At 38.9% G+C, this 16059-nt stretch overlaps 1 protein-coding gene across 1 annotated transcript in view; it reads left to right on the top strand.

The window, feature by feature from the left end:
* Positions 1-682: 682 nt before the first annotated feature.
* Positions 683-16059, top strand: part of shprh (SNF2 histone linker PHD RING helicase) — a 29438-nt gene continuing 14061 nt past the window's right edge. The window contains exons 1-17 of the mRNA XM_017421569.3: positions 683-817; positions 1975-2562; positions 5174-5303; positions 5438-5656; positions 5879-5957; positions 6157-6307; positions 7383-7479; positions 7569-7828; positions 9360-9992; positions 11032-11283; positions 11889-11967; positions 12074-12237; positions 12340-12596; positions 13733-13854; positions 14080-14168; positions 14751-14843; positions 14987-15094. Of these exons, the coding sequence (XP_017277058.1) occupies positions 1984-2562; positions 5174-5303; positions 5438-5656; positions 5879-5957; positions 6157-6307; positions 7383-7479; positions 7569-7828; positions 9360-9992; positions 11032-11283; positions 11889-11967; positions 12074-12237; positions 12340-12596; positions 13733-13854; positions 14080-14168; positions 14751-14843; positions 14987-15094 (3312 nt within the window). The 5' untranslated portion in view covers positions 683-817; positions 1975-1983. The remainder of the gene's footprint in view (positions 818-1974; positions 2563-5173; positions 5304-5437; positions 5657-5878; positions 5958-6156; positions 6308-7382; positions 7480-7568; positions 7829-9359; positions 9993-11031; positions 11284-11888; positions 11968-12073; positions 12238-12339; positions 12597-13732; positions 13855-14079; positions 14169-14750; positions 14844-14986; positions 15095-16059) is intronic.

The following is a 16059-nucleotide window of genomic DNA, read 5'->3' as shown; positions in this document are numbered from 1 at the left end:
AAAAAAAAAGAGTCTGTTCGACAAAAACTGACCAAGGTTATACTTTTCAAAGGCCACTAACTGCTTTCTGACAATGTATTATGATCAGGCAATTTTAAATTTGGTGTTTACATTTATTGTTCTTAAAATACACTAATGCATTTGCCTGATATCTGTACTTGCTTTCATTTCNGAAAAGCTTGTGACTTTTTTTTACCAAAATATTTTTATTGAGATTATAAGTCATTGCGTCCACCGAATTAGCTATGGTGGCCATCTTGAATTGTGTCGACTCAAATAATCATCTGCAGATGTACGTTCAAGGATTATTTCCTGCAAACTTCAATAAAATGTGCCTAAACAGTTTTGAAATATTTTGCTAACAGACAGACAAACAGATACCGTGATGGCAGGCGATGAAATGAATCAACAGGATAAAATGAATAAAAATACCTACATAATAAACGAAAATTCACAGTTTAGCTCCATAAAAAAATACTCTTATTCTAAAAGTCGAAAAGAGTATTATCACGTTTATTTAACAAAAGACAAATTTATAATTATATGATAAATAATAAATAATCATATTAAAATGTTGTTCTCATAATTACTCTAACAAATCAAGATTATTAAAGTTTCAAGTTTACAAAGCCCGTATTTTATTGTCAAAACGATTCCTTTTCCTGTGACATCACTTCCGGTATTTAAAAATGGCGGACGTCAACATTGGAGCCGATGATTAAACTGTGTTTTGATGCTTTTTGTTTGTGAGGAGGGGTTTTGTCATGAATTAACTTTGGAAATAATAACCGAAGGAGTTTAAATGAGGCTTTAAAAGGTATCTGTATGTGTTTTGTTCATTTATCTTGATTAAAAACATCAAAATGCACGGCGTTGTACCGCAACAAGCTGCTTTTTTATCACTGAGACAAAATACTTTCTGCTGAAAGGACGGAGCAGAACCTCAAATAGTCTCTTGTCAGAAACTAAGCGGATAAACAAGCTCGTTCCTAGCTATCATTAAACATTAGCAGCGGTGCTAACATACAGAAATAATATTTCCTGCTCGTCGGAGTTCGTCTTGTAGCTTTTTAAAACGTTTAATATACTGGTTTACTAACTTGTCTTTACATAGACAGTCACATTAGCTCAGGGGTGTCCAACCCTGGTCCTTGAGTGCTACTATCCTGCATGTTTTACTTGTTTCTCTGTTCCAACACACCTGATTCGGTGGTTAAATCACCTCTTCATGTTCTGCAGAAGCCTGTTAAACACATATTGGTTCATATCAGGTGTTGGAGCAGAGAAACAAAAAAAAAACCCTGCAGGATGGTGGCACTCGAGGATCAGGGTTGAACACCCCTGCATTAGCTAGTGCTGACATCTGTGATTACCTCTCATGATTAACGTGATCCGTATCTGCAACACGTTGTTTTGTTAAAGCATTTTTTTAAATCAAAATAAATGCGTAGATAACCTAACTCTGTTTATCTGTATGAAAAACATCTTCGTATGTAAAATTAATTATTGGCCCAGCGTTCCTTGAAGCTTTAAGTTTGTATTGTGGACCATGCTCAGCTACTACCACGCCAAATTTTAGCTCAGTATCTGTAAAAATTCACCGAGTTAGAGCCATTTGTGTGTTTGTTAAGATTGCTTTAATGTGGCGACCATTTTGAATCAGTTTGACTCCAAACGTTCGTCACTTGTATATGATTCAACCCCATGATTACTTTCTGAAAGTTTCATTGAAAACTTTCACTAAAAAGTTTCATTTATTGATTCATGAGATAGTTTGTTAACAGTACAGAGAAAAACAGAGGCAATAGTAATATTACAGTAATATAGTTTATTTTCAAAAGGTTGTTCCTGACATTTAAACACCTCATGGACATTTTAACCCACTTTGTTTAAAGTCTGTCAATATTTAGTAGATGCTGTTGATATAGTTAATATGTAAAGTGTTTATTTTATTTGAACTTTGTCTCTGTGCAGATTTTCATCATGAGCAGCAGAAGAAAAAGGGTCCCACCTGTGAGGGTGGATGAAGAAGCCAAGAGGAGGTTGGCATGGAACATGCTGGAGGACCGTAAGAACGAGGTGATCCAGGAAGGTGAACAGACTCCAGCCTGTTCGGTTCTTTCAGTCGACCCCACTCCGAGCAGCTCTTTCTCCTTCATCACAGAAGATGTGGCAGAGGCCGCCTGCTCCCACTCTGTTCGGCTTCCAGAAGAGCTTCCCAGCACGTCCTCGGACAGCGCCCCTGCCTCCCTCGCACTCTCTGTGTTGCCAGCTTCAAAGCTGGCCCACATCTGGAAGGCTCTCATCGGGGAGTTCATCATTCGGCCATCTTGGCTTCCATCAGACTGTGAGCAGACAGTTTTCATGTTTCACAGGAGGGGTGAGCAGCTTCACATCAGTTATAGCAGCTGTGATGAGAACTCAGGATACCAGTGGAGGCCGGATGTCGGCGGCTCTGCAGCAGAGTGCAGTCTAGGTAGGATCCCACTGGAAGACCTGGACTGGCTGCAGAAGAGGAGGGTGGTGCAGCTTTGCCACCAGACAAAAGACCAGGAAGTCAAGGTATGAGCATTTCTCTTCTGTGTTATATAAACATCCACAGTTTCAACAAATTTGTAGTGTTGCGTAAAATGTGAATAAAAAATGCAATGATTTGCAAATCTCATAAACTCATATTTTATTCACAGTGGAACACAGTAAATGTAGCTCTTCAACAGTCAACAGTCCTGAGTCTTCTTTGCTAGTTTTTTCATATGATGATGGACCAAATGTTTTCTCGTCCGCTCCTGGACTCTTCTACTCTGACCCGGTCCCAATACTCGCTCTACACTCCACGCCCCTCTATAAAGCATGTACTCAGTCAAAGTGCACAGGAGGGTTTGTGTTCGCAGGTTACAAGCATGCAGACATTGGAGAATGGGGACAGTACAGGTTACGTCATCGTCTTGCACCTCTGCATCATAACTGCGACATCCAATGTTGCAGGAGATAAAGCTGTTCAAATGTGTTTTGTTATGACTTGTTGAATATGGACCAAAGTTTGATAGTATTCACACCTGTACAGCAGAGTGAAACAAGAATTATTTCAATACTTACATTTAAAAACTGCTTTTTTTGTGACAGACGCAGCTTGCTCTGTTCTGCCGTTTAATTCAAAACTCTTTCATTGTCAATAAAGATAATAAAAAAAAAAAATTCAAAATGTCAGATGCAGCGATAAATTGTGTGTAAATACTTCGCCGAAGTCCTCCTGGGTGCGGGCTTAGCCGAAGGGCGGATGTAGTACACAAAGGGGGTGGGGCTAAAGAGCACTCTGGAGAATTGGGACACAGTACGCACTCAAATTCTTCAGCATGAACGCGCATTTGAAGGACACGAGGGTAGAACGAGGGTGCAAGTGCGAGTATTGGGAGCGGGCCAATGAAGCCATGCTGCTGGAGAGATGCAGTCTGAGGTTTAACATAAAAAAGATATCATCTGGATGGGAACATATGTCGTTATAAAACCTGTAGATACTTTATGTATCGATGGTGTCTTTCCAGATGTGTAAGCCTCTCATGCCAGAGGCACTAATGCACCCCCATACCATTAGAGAAGCAAGCTTTACCTGCTCTGTAACAATGTTTTTCAGACGTGTTGCTGCCATCTCCACTTTTTGGATTTGGGTTGTAAATGTTAGATGTATGCTGGTTTACAGTAAGGCTATGTATGTATGTCTGGGAGATGTTAAGTAAATGTACCAAGAAAAACGTATTTAAGTCAAGCTGCAAAAAGTTGTCACTTTCCACTAAAGATGAAAGGGCAATAAGGGTTTTGCTTGTGTCGGTGTGTGTACGTCTGTTTGTTGGTCAAAAATCTCAATCTCATGTTTAGACATACAACCTTTGTATTTAACCCAATTAAAGCTAATCAAAATTAGCTAAAAATCGCTCTAACTCAGTCAGTTTTACAGATGCTGAGTTAAAATTTGATTAGCTGAGAGTCAATCACAAATTGTACTTGAAGCCCTAACGAATTGTGCTATAACTCTCATTTCTTATCATAAGTTGATCTTTAAAATCCTGACATAAAAGGCGATGGGTAATATGCATTTCTTGTAGAAAGGCTAATTCTTTAATATAGTTTTTTTCCTAGCCAACCGCAAATTATCAAGCTTTGATACAAATTTTTACATACTGGCCTTTTTATTGAGTAACCTACCATGTGAAGGTTTTATAGTAGATAGTTAACAGTAAAGAACGACACAAACCAATTTAAAATAAAATACAACAATGTTCTTCATTCTTCATCCAAATTTAGTTTTAATTACACACACACACATATTTATATATACACACATATATTTTTGACCATATATACATATATGGACATATATGTCCTTTTTGTTGTTGTTGTTTGTTTTTTTCGGGTCCATATTTGCTCTGATGTAGCTGGCTGATGTCCATCTGCTGCTAGGTGACTTGGAGTGTGTGTCAGGTTGGTTTTAAGCTTTAGAACCAGCATTTTAAATCTGTTGTATTGCTAGTAAATCATAACTACCCCATTTTAGAGCATCTTTTTACATCAAGCCAATTAAGTACACAGCTCTGTAGGATTTTGGTTTATGTAATTTGGGATTTATTTTGTTTTCTTTACTAACTTTGCTTTGGGTTATTGTGTGTTGATACTAATTTGGGTTGTAGTTCCAAATTACTATGGCTAATTTAGCCTTCAGTTGCTGTTTCTCATTGGGTTTTGAAATTAAACAGTCTACGTTTTAATATTGTAAAACAGAAAAATATAAATAAAACATATTTTGTACGCTATTTCTGCTTGTGTCATTTGAAGCCAGATGTACCTGGGTAGTTTTAGTATAGGGGGACCCTAAACTATCCAACATTGTTTGAGAGGCCTACCAGTTGGCTTTAGGGTCACCCCCTTGTGTCACAGTTTTCTGGCATATATATAAACACACACACACACACACACACACACACACATATATATATATATATATATATATATATATATATATATACATTTTTGGCCATTATTTTAAATAAGGCAGGATGTGAATGTTTGACTATTATTGAATCCATTGTAAGGAACCAATTATCAGCAGCTCTTTATTTTTGTGTTTAGATTGACATAAATTATTTAAGTTGTTGAGTTTTCGATTGGCTCTGTTTGACAGGTGGGAATTTATCTGCTGGAATCTGGCCTCGGAAAGCCGGAGTTTCTCAGCGGGGGAAACGCTCGTCTGAAAAAAGCAAACCACCTGATTCAGAAATTAATGGAATATTTCTATGATTTCATCATTCCTGGTGAGTCTGTGGGTCTAATTTATAATACTGACATATTGTCAAATGAGGCTAGTGTAAAGTTTAATACTTTAGTATTAACAACACTCTCACAGTCCTTCTAAACCATTATTTTCACTGCTGTGTTTTTACTGTAGAGGTTGTAGAGAACGAGGAAGAAGAATGTGACACCGACCTGGAGAGGCAAAACGTGGAGGAACTTTATGATCATGTGAGGCTCGTGCACCAGAACGAGAGCCAGGATGTGACGTATGATGTCCAGCACAAGGCTCTTATTCCGGTGCTCAGGCTGTATCAGAGCCAGGCAGTCAACTGGATGCTGAGGAGAGAGAAGTACAGGAACACCACACCTAAAGGTAGTCTCTTCAGACTCCTATTATAATTCTCTGAAACTAGAAAGGTGAAAACCTGGTTGCCAGTTGCTGTTTTTGGCACAATGTTATTTGTTTTAAAGAGCAAATCATTTAAATGTATAGTTTAGAACGACTAAGTGTACATTTTCTTTTTAGAATTTTAGAGATCATATAAGTAAAGCCTTTAACTGTGAATATGACTCAGTATTTATTGTTTCTTTGCAGAACAATCGCTGCATTTTCTCTGGCGGGAGTTGGTTACTTTGTGTGGCAAGAAGTTGTTTTACAATCCTTTCACCGGCTGGTAAGAGTCAGGAAATCTTGTGTTAAATAGTCACTTCATTTGAAAAACTTGCAAACATCACATTGCGTTACATCCATCCAGGATCTCTGTATAATCCTCTGTAGTCACTATTATTAGTTAATGTTTAAAACATCTTAGTTAGTGTAAAACATTTCCACCTAGATATGAAGTTGTGTTAATTTCTTCCTTTCTAATTTAGCTTAATTGGAGAGTTTCCTCTGGCTGGTGTAGACTGGCCTGGTGGGATCCTGGCTGACGAGATGGGGCTCGGTAAAACGGTGGAGGTTTTGGCCCTCATCTTATTTCACACCCGACAAGACCTGAAGCAGGATGCCCTGACTTTGCCTGTGGTGAGCATCATTAAATCCAAATGTTTCACTCCTCTTCTTTATCTTCAACCAATTAGCATTGAGCATCATTGATCATTCTACAATTCCAATTCTGAAAAAGTTGGGACATTCTGTAAAATGTACATTAAAGCAGAAAGCAATGATTTGCAAGTCTCATAAACCCACATTTGATTCACAGTGGAAGATGGCAAACATCAAATGTTTAAACTGAGAAATTGTACTATTTTGGGGAGAAATCTGATGTCAGGAACACATCTCAAAAAAGTTGTTCCAGGTCCATGTTTCCTCTGTGAAGCCTCTCCTCTTCTTCTAACATCAGTCTGTAAACATCCAGGAACTGAGGAGAGCAGCTGCTGGAGGTTTTAGAGGGAATGTTGTCCCATTCTGCTCTGATGGAGGATTCTAGCTGTTCAACAGTCCTGAGTCTTTGCTGGTGAGAGGTCTGGACTGCAGGCAGGTCAGTTCAGCTCCTGGACTCTTCTGCTATGAAGCCATGCTGCTGGATTGACTGTAATCATCTCTAGGTGATGGGATATTTCAAAATATTCCAATTTTCTAAGAAGGAACATTATTTTGAAATTGTTCCACTATTTTTAAACAGTTTTCTGCATCTGGTGAACCTCTGCCTGTCTTTACTTCTGACAGACTCAGCCTCTCTAAAATGCTCTTTTTATACTCAGTCCTCTTAATGACCTGTTGCCAGTTAATCTAATTAGTTGCAAAATGCTCCTCCAGCTGTTTGTTATTTTTACCACTTTTTTTACAGCCTTTTGTTGCCCGCTATGGTCTTGGCAGAGGTTTGTGCTCAAAGTGCTTTTTTTTTTTCCTTAAAACTGGTACAGTTTCTTAGTTGAAACCTTTTATATGTTTTCCGTGTTTCATTTTGAATAAACTATGGGTTTACAAGACTTGCATTCTGCATACTGGGGTTTTTCTTTCTTTTTTTTTTTTAATTTTACACAACGTCCCAATGTTTTTAGAATTGGAGTTGTATTTTAAAACACACTGAACACCAGGCATGAACTGAAACGTAACATAGTCATCTGTATTTTTTAATTATCTCTTGGTTTTGCAGGGACAGTCTGTGAACTATTTTGTTCCTCCTCGTCCACTGGAGAGACAGAAAGAGAGTAAGATTGAAGCTCAGCCAAAACTGAAAACATCATACCCAAGTATGTCACTCTAAAAGGCCTCCCACACACTCCTCGTCAGCCATTCAAGTTCATTTCGCATTTTTTTAAATCTCAACTTTTTTCTGCAGCTGTGCGTGTCATGCTACTCACCGCAATAAAGGAGATGCGATCTGGCAAAGGAGCCTCAGTCAATGCGGTGTTCACCTACATCCGTGCCACTTACGGCTACGACCTCTTGAAGAACCGCAATCACATCAAGAAGATGCTGGCTAAGCTAATAGATGAGGGCATGGTTGAGCGAGTGAAAGGCCGCGGCTTGGCCGGGTCATTCAAGCTGGGGAAGAACTATAAAGAAACAAAGAAAACATTAGCAGGAGCGTCCAAGTCTGTAAGAATAAATGACTTATTTTACAAATGTTTTATGTCACAAATAGTCAGTCCCTCCAGGATTTACAGAATATTTCTGTGATTGTTGTGCCCTAAAATATCTCGGTTTTGCAGCTGCTTTTTCACAAAAATCCAGTCAAAGTTAATCAGTTGTAGATGTGCATCCGGTGTTTGTTTTTCGAGTTTCATTAAAATCCATCCTGTAATTCATGAGATGTTTTGCTAATAGAAAAACAGGATTGACGCCAAGAGTTAACGCCAAAGTTTTCAGCAAACATTTTGCGAAAACATGTAGTGCTTGGATTGTGTTTTGGGGATGATGCTCAGCTACTGTCAAACCAAATTGCAGCTCAGTATTTTAAAAACTGGCTAAATTATAGACATTTTGTGTTTGCTGAAGTTGCTTGGCTGTAATGAACATCTTGAATGCGATTGACTCCAAAAGTTAATCATTTATAAATGAACATCCAATAATTACTTCCTGTAAGTTTCATTAAAATCTGTCCAGTGGTTTATGAGATATTTTGCCAACAGACAAACAGCTTGAGTTGACCAAATAGTTTCTGGCAAAGTTTAAAATCAGATCCTGTGCAATCAGCTAGAGCTCAGAGTATGTGTTGGGCATCACTCTCATTTTCCTTCAGCTGGTGGTGATAATAATAATTTTGTATTCCTCAAATGCAAATGTACCCAAGTTAAACTGTTACTCTAACTCATAAAATAATTATACAAGGTCATCATCTGCAGCAGTGCAATAAGTCCTGATTTTTGCCCGTTGTTGACAGGCAAATGCAGACGGTAACATTTTTGCTTGTGTGAATGTGTCTGTTCCCAAAATATTTCATGAACCACTGGACAAATGTTAATGAAACACTCTGAAAATAATCATTGGATGTACCTCTACAACTGATTAACATTTGGAGTCAACCCAGTTCAAGATGGCTGCTACAAATAAGCAACCTTAAAAATCCCCAAAACGTCTATAATTCAGTTTTACATACAGTATACTGAGCTAAAATGTGTTGTGGGGAGTAGCTGAGACTTATCCTCACCAGTCTGTGCAAGATCTTTGTTTCAAAATTTGGCATTAACTAACTGTAGCCAACTCTGTCTGTCTTTGTGCTTGTTTTGGCTATAGGCCTGACTTTTAAGCCATTCTCAGTCTTTTTTTCACAGGAGAAAAGTGTCTGTCAAGTGACAGTTTTCATTCATGTTCTCATGGTGCAAAGCAGTTTTATATCTCTTTCATGTAATACTTCAGGATATTGACTTCCACAGATTGTAGCGGTAGATGTGAACTTTAGGCATCAAACATGTTTTCTCGGCTTCAAGGATGTGAAGCCAGGCAGGCGATTGGTCAGTTCTGTGGAAAAGTTGTGATGATTGGTCAAAATTGCAAGTCTGAGCAAAGTTAGTTGGAATTGGAGTTGGTTGAATATTCGTTAATAGTTGTAACATTGTAACTTCCTGGGGGGGGGACTAAATAATATGATGCTTTTTGTGTAATTTTGGTCTGTCTTTTCTTTTGTTAGAATTTTAAAAACACGGAGAGCACGCCCAGGAAAATGTTTCAGAGACGAGCAAAGGAGAAGGCAGAAGCAGCTCTGCAAAACTCTCTCTCAGAGGATCAAAGAGACCTGAGCCCCATGCCTGACTGTCCTGAAGCAGAGGAAACTGAAACAAAAGACTGGGATGAGAGTCTGAATGAGAAAACCGATCAGCCAGAAGACATGCTGGATACGTCCACAGCACCCTTACAGATAGCTCAGGATAAACGTGAGCCAGAAACAATGGATGATTTACCCAGAGAAAAAGGAGAAACCTCAAAGACTGATTCACAGGAGGAGACAGAAACACCCACCAGAGCTTCCCTAGCCCCTTTCAACACCCCCGACTACCGCTTTGAGTGTATTTGTGGAGAACTGGGCATCATTGACTACAAGGCTCGCGTGCAGTGTATGAACTGTCAGCTGTGGCAGCATGCAGACTGTGTAAACTATAAAGAGGAAAGCCTTAAAACCACACCTTTTTACTGCCCTCACTGCCTGGTAGCCATGAAACCAGTGTCCACTGGTGCCACGCTCATCATTTCCCCAAGTTCCATCTGCCACCAGTGGGTGGAGGAGATCAACCGGCACATCAGGTCCTCCTCCCTACGAGTGCTGGTATAGTATGTTGTCTTATCTTATCTGTTTTCTCTCAAAACTGTGAAGCTGCTGCATCAATTCACATTTCTTCTTTTTTAATTGGCTTCAGTTAAACGACTTATCAAGAAACACAACTAAGATCCAAGTTTCTGAATAAACTACTGACCCATCTCCAAGCGCTGCCTTTCATGTCAAAGATTTTAGAAAAAAAACAGCAACTAGACATAATTAAAGCCAATAACATATTAGACAAGTTTCAAATAGCAGCACTCCTAAGAGTGATAAATGGTATCACGAGGAACCTAGATCCTGGTGAGATTTCCATTTTAGTTCTCCTAGATTTGTGTTGCTGTCTTTGCCACAGCTGGATTGGGATTACTGATGTAGTGCTTAAATGGTTTACTTCTTACCTTTCAAACAAAAACTCTTAAGTTGTAACTTTAGATGCTGCTTCCTCTCTGGCACCTTTGACATCAGGGGTGCCTCAGGGATCTGTTCTTGGGCCTGTTTCATTTTCTCTATATATGCTTCCCATGGACCAGTTGTCATTGCTGCACTGACAATACTCAGATTTACCGGTCCATTAATCCTGATGATTGTATAAATGTTATTGTTCTTTACAGCTGTTTGGCTGAGATTAGACACTGGATGGCATCAAATCAGAACTAAACTGAAGCTGTAAACTTTGCACTAACTTAAGTTCCTGATAAAATTCTCCAGTCTGTTGGTTCTCTTGCTATTCATTCAACATCCTCTGCCAAAAACCTATGGGTTATCTTTGACCAGCAACTCAAATCTGAGAAACATATTAGGTCTGTAGTTCAGTTCAGTAATTTTCACTTGAGAAATGTAGCCAAATCTGTTATCTTTTCAACAATTAAAAACTGTAATGCTTTTTTGTCATCACGTTTAGATTACTGTAAGTCTGCATTTTGATGCTTTTGCATTTTTGCTTTTATTCATTTTTATCTGTTTTTTTCCTCTATCTAATATAAAGCACTTTGTAATTGGTTTTAAAAAGTGCTTTATAAATAAATATTTACTTACCTTCTCTCAGGTTTATCAGGGTGTCAAGAAACATGGCTTCATCCAGCCTCGGATGCTCGCTGAGCAGGATGTGGTCATCACCACCTACGACGTGCTTCGCTCTGAGCTCAACTACGTTGACATTCCCCATAGCAACAGCAAAGATGGCCGACGCTTTCGCAACCAGAAACGCTACATGGCTGTACCCAGTCCTCTGGTGGCCGTGGAGTGGTGGCGCATCTGTCTGGACGAGGCTCAGATGGTTGAGTGTCCCACAGCGAAGGTTAGTCAGAGGAAATCCAATTCCCACGATTGCTTTTGGGATGTTTTCTGTTTGGCTTGTTTGTTTGTGTACTGTGATTAATGCCTGCCGATGTATGGTGGAGTGATGTGTTTGTGTGTTTGTGTATGTACTTGGGTTGGGTTAATCACTGGCTGATTTAAGTGAAACTCTCAGAAAAGACTTTTTAGATGCACATCTACAACTGATTAACCTTTAGAGTCAGTCCAAATTAAGATGGCCACCGTAGATAATCAACCTTAGCCAACACAAATATGGCTATACTCAATGAATTACATATATTGGGCTAAAAATTAGTATTTCAGTAGCTCGGAGGCACCACACATACACAGATCACAAGATATTGCAATATCAGTTCAATTCAATTAAAAAATACTTTATTAATCCCAAAGGGAAATTAAATTAAAGGGAAATTAAATTATATTAAATCGCATGAGATTGTTCATAATGTTCCTTTCAAGGTTTCAGCAAAATTAACTATGTTCCTTCTCAGCTGGGGATGATCTCATTTTGAAACTCTGGCACTGGAGATATGCACCTCTTCAAAGAATGCTAAACCTTTAATTGATTTCTGTTCATGTCATCAGGCAGCAGAAATGGCTCTACGTCTTGCATCTGTCAACCGCTGGTGTGTCAGTGGCACACCTGTCCAAAGAGGCTTGGAAGGTACTCTTTATATTTATACATAAAAAAAAGATTTCAGTTCTAGCAATTCTTAAAAGTGTAGAAAAACAGGCCAAATGTTTCCTTCTAAAGTGGTGGTGTTTTGTAGATTTGTATGGCCTTGTACTTTTCCTCGGCGTTGACCCATATTGGGTCAAACACTGGTGGGACCAGCTGCTTTATCGCCCTTATCGACGTGGAAACACAGAAGCTCTCTATAATGTGATTGCTCAGATACTATGGAGGTCAGCTAAAAAAGACGTCATTGACCAGGTAGGTTTTTATCTCTTTGTGACCAGCCCAGCTAAAATCTTTACAGGTAATGAAGTGTTTTCATATAATCTTAAATTTTTTTTTTTTTCTCTGTTTCTTTAGATTCAAATTCCCCCTCAGACAGAAGAGGTGCACTGGCTCTGTTTTTCTCCTGTTGAGGGCCACTTCTATCACCGCCAGCATGAGGTCTGCTCCCAGGACGCTTTGGTCAAACTCAGGAAAATCTCAGACTGGAGCCTGAAACTCGGCAGCCTCGACCGCCGTACCGTCAACTCCATCCTTTACCCGCTTCTGAGGCTGCGCCAGGCCTGCTGCCATCCGCAGGCTGTGAGGGGGGAGTTCCTGCCTCTGCAGAAGAGGTACACAACACAGAGGTCTCATTTTTGAAGGCAGCTAGCCTAGTTAGTCAGCATTCATACTTTGGTTTTCCTGTTTATACTTTCTTCTGTATGTTTTTTGCAGTCAAACTACATCTGAATACTTTGTTCTATTTTAACCGTTCATATATCAAAACGCTCAGTTGGGGTTTAGTGCTATCACTTTTATATTTTTTGAATTATTTAGCTTTATTAAAAAAAAAAAACAAACACACAAATTCATTTGAGATCTCTTACATTTCTTCAAAAGGTTTAGGGGTGTAATTGTACGCCCAAGTCACAGTTTGAAACAAATACTCTATTTTTTAAACAGACTATAACTCTCCCAGAAGCAGACACAAAAGAAAACAGCCTTGTTAGTGGTGAGGGTATAAAGTAGCTGCTGTGGCAAAATGCAGTTGCATAAAATGTTCACCCGTTAAGATAGCGCTGATTACTTTGACTGACATATTTGTTGTCAGTTCACTGTACCCGCACTAAACGTCTGTACTGAACCAACACGGTACGAATACATGTACCGTCACACCCCGAAAAAACATTGTTCCCTTTGGAATCTGCTTCTGCATATTTGCTCTATTTTTGTCATTTTATTTTATTTTATTTTTAGCTTTACTGTTTTGATACTTGTTCCTCTACTTTTAGCTATCATTCTTCAGCTTTTAGCTATTGTTGTGCTACTTTTAGCTTTTAGTTACTGTTTTGCTTATTGCAGCTTTTTGCTACTGTTCTCTTAGATTATGACTTTTGTTACTGTTCTGCTAATTTTAGCTTTTAGTTACTGTTTTGATTGTTTTAGCTTTTAGCTTCTATTCTGCTTAATTTAGCTTTTCACTGTTCTGCTCATTTTAGCTTGTCTTCTTTTTGTTTTAACTCAGTTTCAGCTTCTTCGTGATTCAGCGATTCAGCTCTCATCACTTCATTTTCACAGAAAATGTAAATTTTTCTTGCTAACAATCCAGCTAGTCCTAATAGAGTATAGTCTATAAAAGTAATAGACTGCGGCAACCTTTTTGTCATCAATACCGCCTTCACTTGTGCTTATTTAAAGCTCACTCGTTCTGTGTAATTTGCACTTGATGACTTGTTAAAGGGGTTTGTACGTGTTCCTCTTCTCCCAGCACCATGACAATGGAGGAGCTTCTCAAGTCTCTGCAGAAGAAATGTCGAGTGGAGTGTGAAGAAGCTCACAGACAGTTAGTGTGCGCTCTCAACGGGTTGGCTGGAATTCACATCATCAGAGGTAGAAACCCTCTCTTTTTTTTGCTCGTGTTCCCTCTGCTCCTTATTTCCCACGGGAATCAGTTCAAACAAAAGACCAGTCACTGTCTCAACACTTTTTGTGCCGATGTGTTTTTGTTGGAGCTCTCCCTGTGTTGTTGCTGTATGAAGCTTATTCTTACTGCCCATCTCATTAACTCGACATACGATGAACACAACGGCTCACTCTTTTATTTCCCACCTGCAGGTGAGTTTGTGGAGGCTGCAGAGATGTATAGAGAAGTGCTCCGTTCATCAGAGGAACACAAAGACCGTCTGAAAACAGATTCATTACAGGTAAATGACCTCATTTGCATTCATTTGTCTTGGTTTATATACATAGCTGCTCTTAGCTTAAGAGAAAGGAACTTAAAGGCCTATCATTCCTTGAAGGAATGCATATCACCCACCACCTTTCATGCTGAAGTTTTAAACTAAGATCATCTTATAATGAGAAGAGCCGCTTTGTTCCAGCCTTTTAAATGAGATCATGCACCTCGTGAGATATTTTAGTGCTGTGTTAGGGAATTACTCTCAGCTACTACCGCATCAAACTTGAGCTCAATATCTATTTATCTAAAGATAAAGCCATTTCTATGTCGGCTAAGGTTTATTATCTGTGGCAGCCATCTTGAACTGGGTTTACTCCAAAAATTAATCAGTTGTAGACGTTTATCCAGTGATTACTTTCTGAGAGTTTCATTAAAATATGTGTGATATTTTGCTAACAGACAGACATGACCAATCATTACTGCCCTTTTGCCTTCAACATGTTCTCCCAAAGAATGTCTTATTACAGCAGATCACTTTAAATACTGGCAAGTTTGTGAGACAGAGAAAGTTATTTATATTTTTGCTTTTTACACTTTCATAAAACAGCGGCTTCATGCCACCCACAACTTAATGGAGCTTCTGAGTGCAAAGCATCCTGGGATTCCTCCAACACTGAGAGACGATCGACTCAGTGAAGAGGTAAAACTCCATGTCAGTGTAGAGGGAATAGAAAATAAAATTTACAGTTGTACCATTTAAAGAAAAAAAACATGGCTTCTGTTTTATAATTTATTTGTAAACTTGCTGTTTTGTTGCTGTTCTAATCCTCTGCATCTCTGCAGGCTGAGCAGCTGCGACAGCACTACATGACCAAATACGACTCTGAGGTCGCTGACGCACACCAGGCCCTGCAGCCCGTCCTGCAGAACATCAAAGAGCTGAAGAGAAAAGTAAGAACTCCTTTACAATAAGATGTATTAATACTAAGACACATACAGAATGTTATCTTTTATCAGAGTGTGTAGATTGTTACTTTCAGCTGAACTGTTGGATAAAAACAAGATCATAGCTGGAAAAAACTAGAATAACTCAGAGACCACAAACCATAGGGTCATTTAAAAATACCAATTCAGAAATTTTTATTGTAATAATATATATATCAACAAAGTCACTGTCAGGTAAAAGAATGAATTGTAACATTTTAAACCATTTAAAATAAGACACATTATTAAATTATAGAAGTATGGGAATAAATTTAAAACAGAAAACATTTTTATTTGCTTTCCTTGGACATATTGTTAATTATATTTTGGCACTGGATAATGTTTGTTTTATCTATCCACGTTTTTGTTGGATTTTTGCAGTTTGTTTTATAACCGTGGTCACAATGAATTTAGAAAAAATGGTGACTATTTTGACAATGATCTAGATTTTAAAATAAGAGTAACTGAAGAGATTGCGTTTTCTGTGTAAATGTGGTGTGAATGCTGAGTGCTGAATGGCTTTGATGTTAGAAGCTGAAACCTAAAAGAAGCAGAACACCTGCAAAAGAAGTTAAAGATAACCCCAAAAAATTAAGTAATAAAAGGCCAGCTAGAAGCAAAACATAGCAAAAAGCTAAAACAAGAGGACAAAAACAAAGCGAGTTATGTGGAGCAGATTTCAGAGAGCAATGTTTTGGCAGCCCAGGGAAGAACCTCTCCCTGGGCTTCCACCTTATCGTGGTGGAGGGGTTTGAGTGTCCCAATGATCCTAGGAGCTATGCTGTCAGGGGCTTCATGCCCCTAGTAGGGTCACCCAAGGCAGACAGGTCCTAGGTGAGGGGGCAGACGAAGTGCAGCCCAAAGACCCCTTATGATGAACATAAATATTGGACACAGTGTTCCCTCGCCCGGACGCGGGTCACCGGGGCCCC

Source organism: Kryptolebias marmoratus, linkage group LG10 (genome assembly GCF_001649575.2).
Source record: "Kryptolebias marmoratus isolate JLee-2015 linkage group LG10, ASM164957v2, whole genome shotgun sequence".
Classification (NCBI taxonomy): domain Eukaryota; kingdom Metazoa; phylum Chordata; class Actinopteri; order Cyprinodontiformes; family Rivulidae; genus Kryptolebias; species Kryptolebias marmoratus.
The sequence above is the reverse complement of the archived record's forward strand: the minus strand, read 5'-3'. Positions and strand labels throughout refer to the sequence as shown.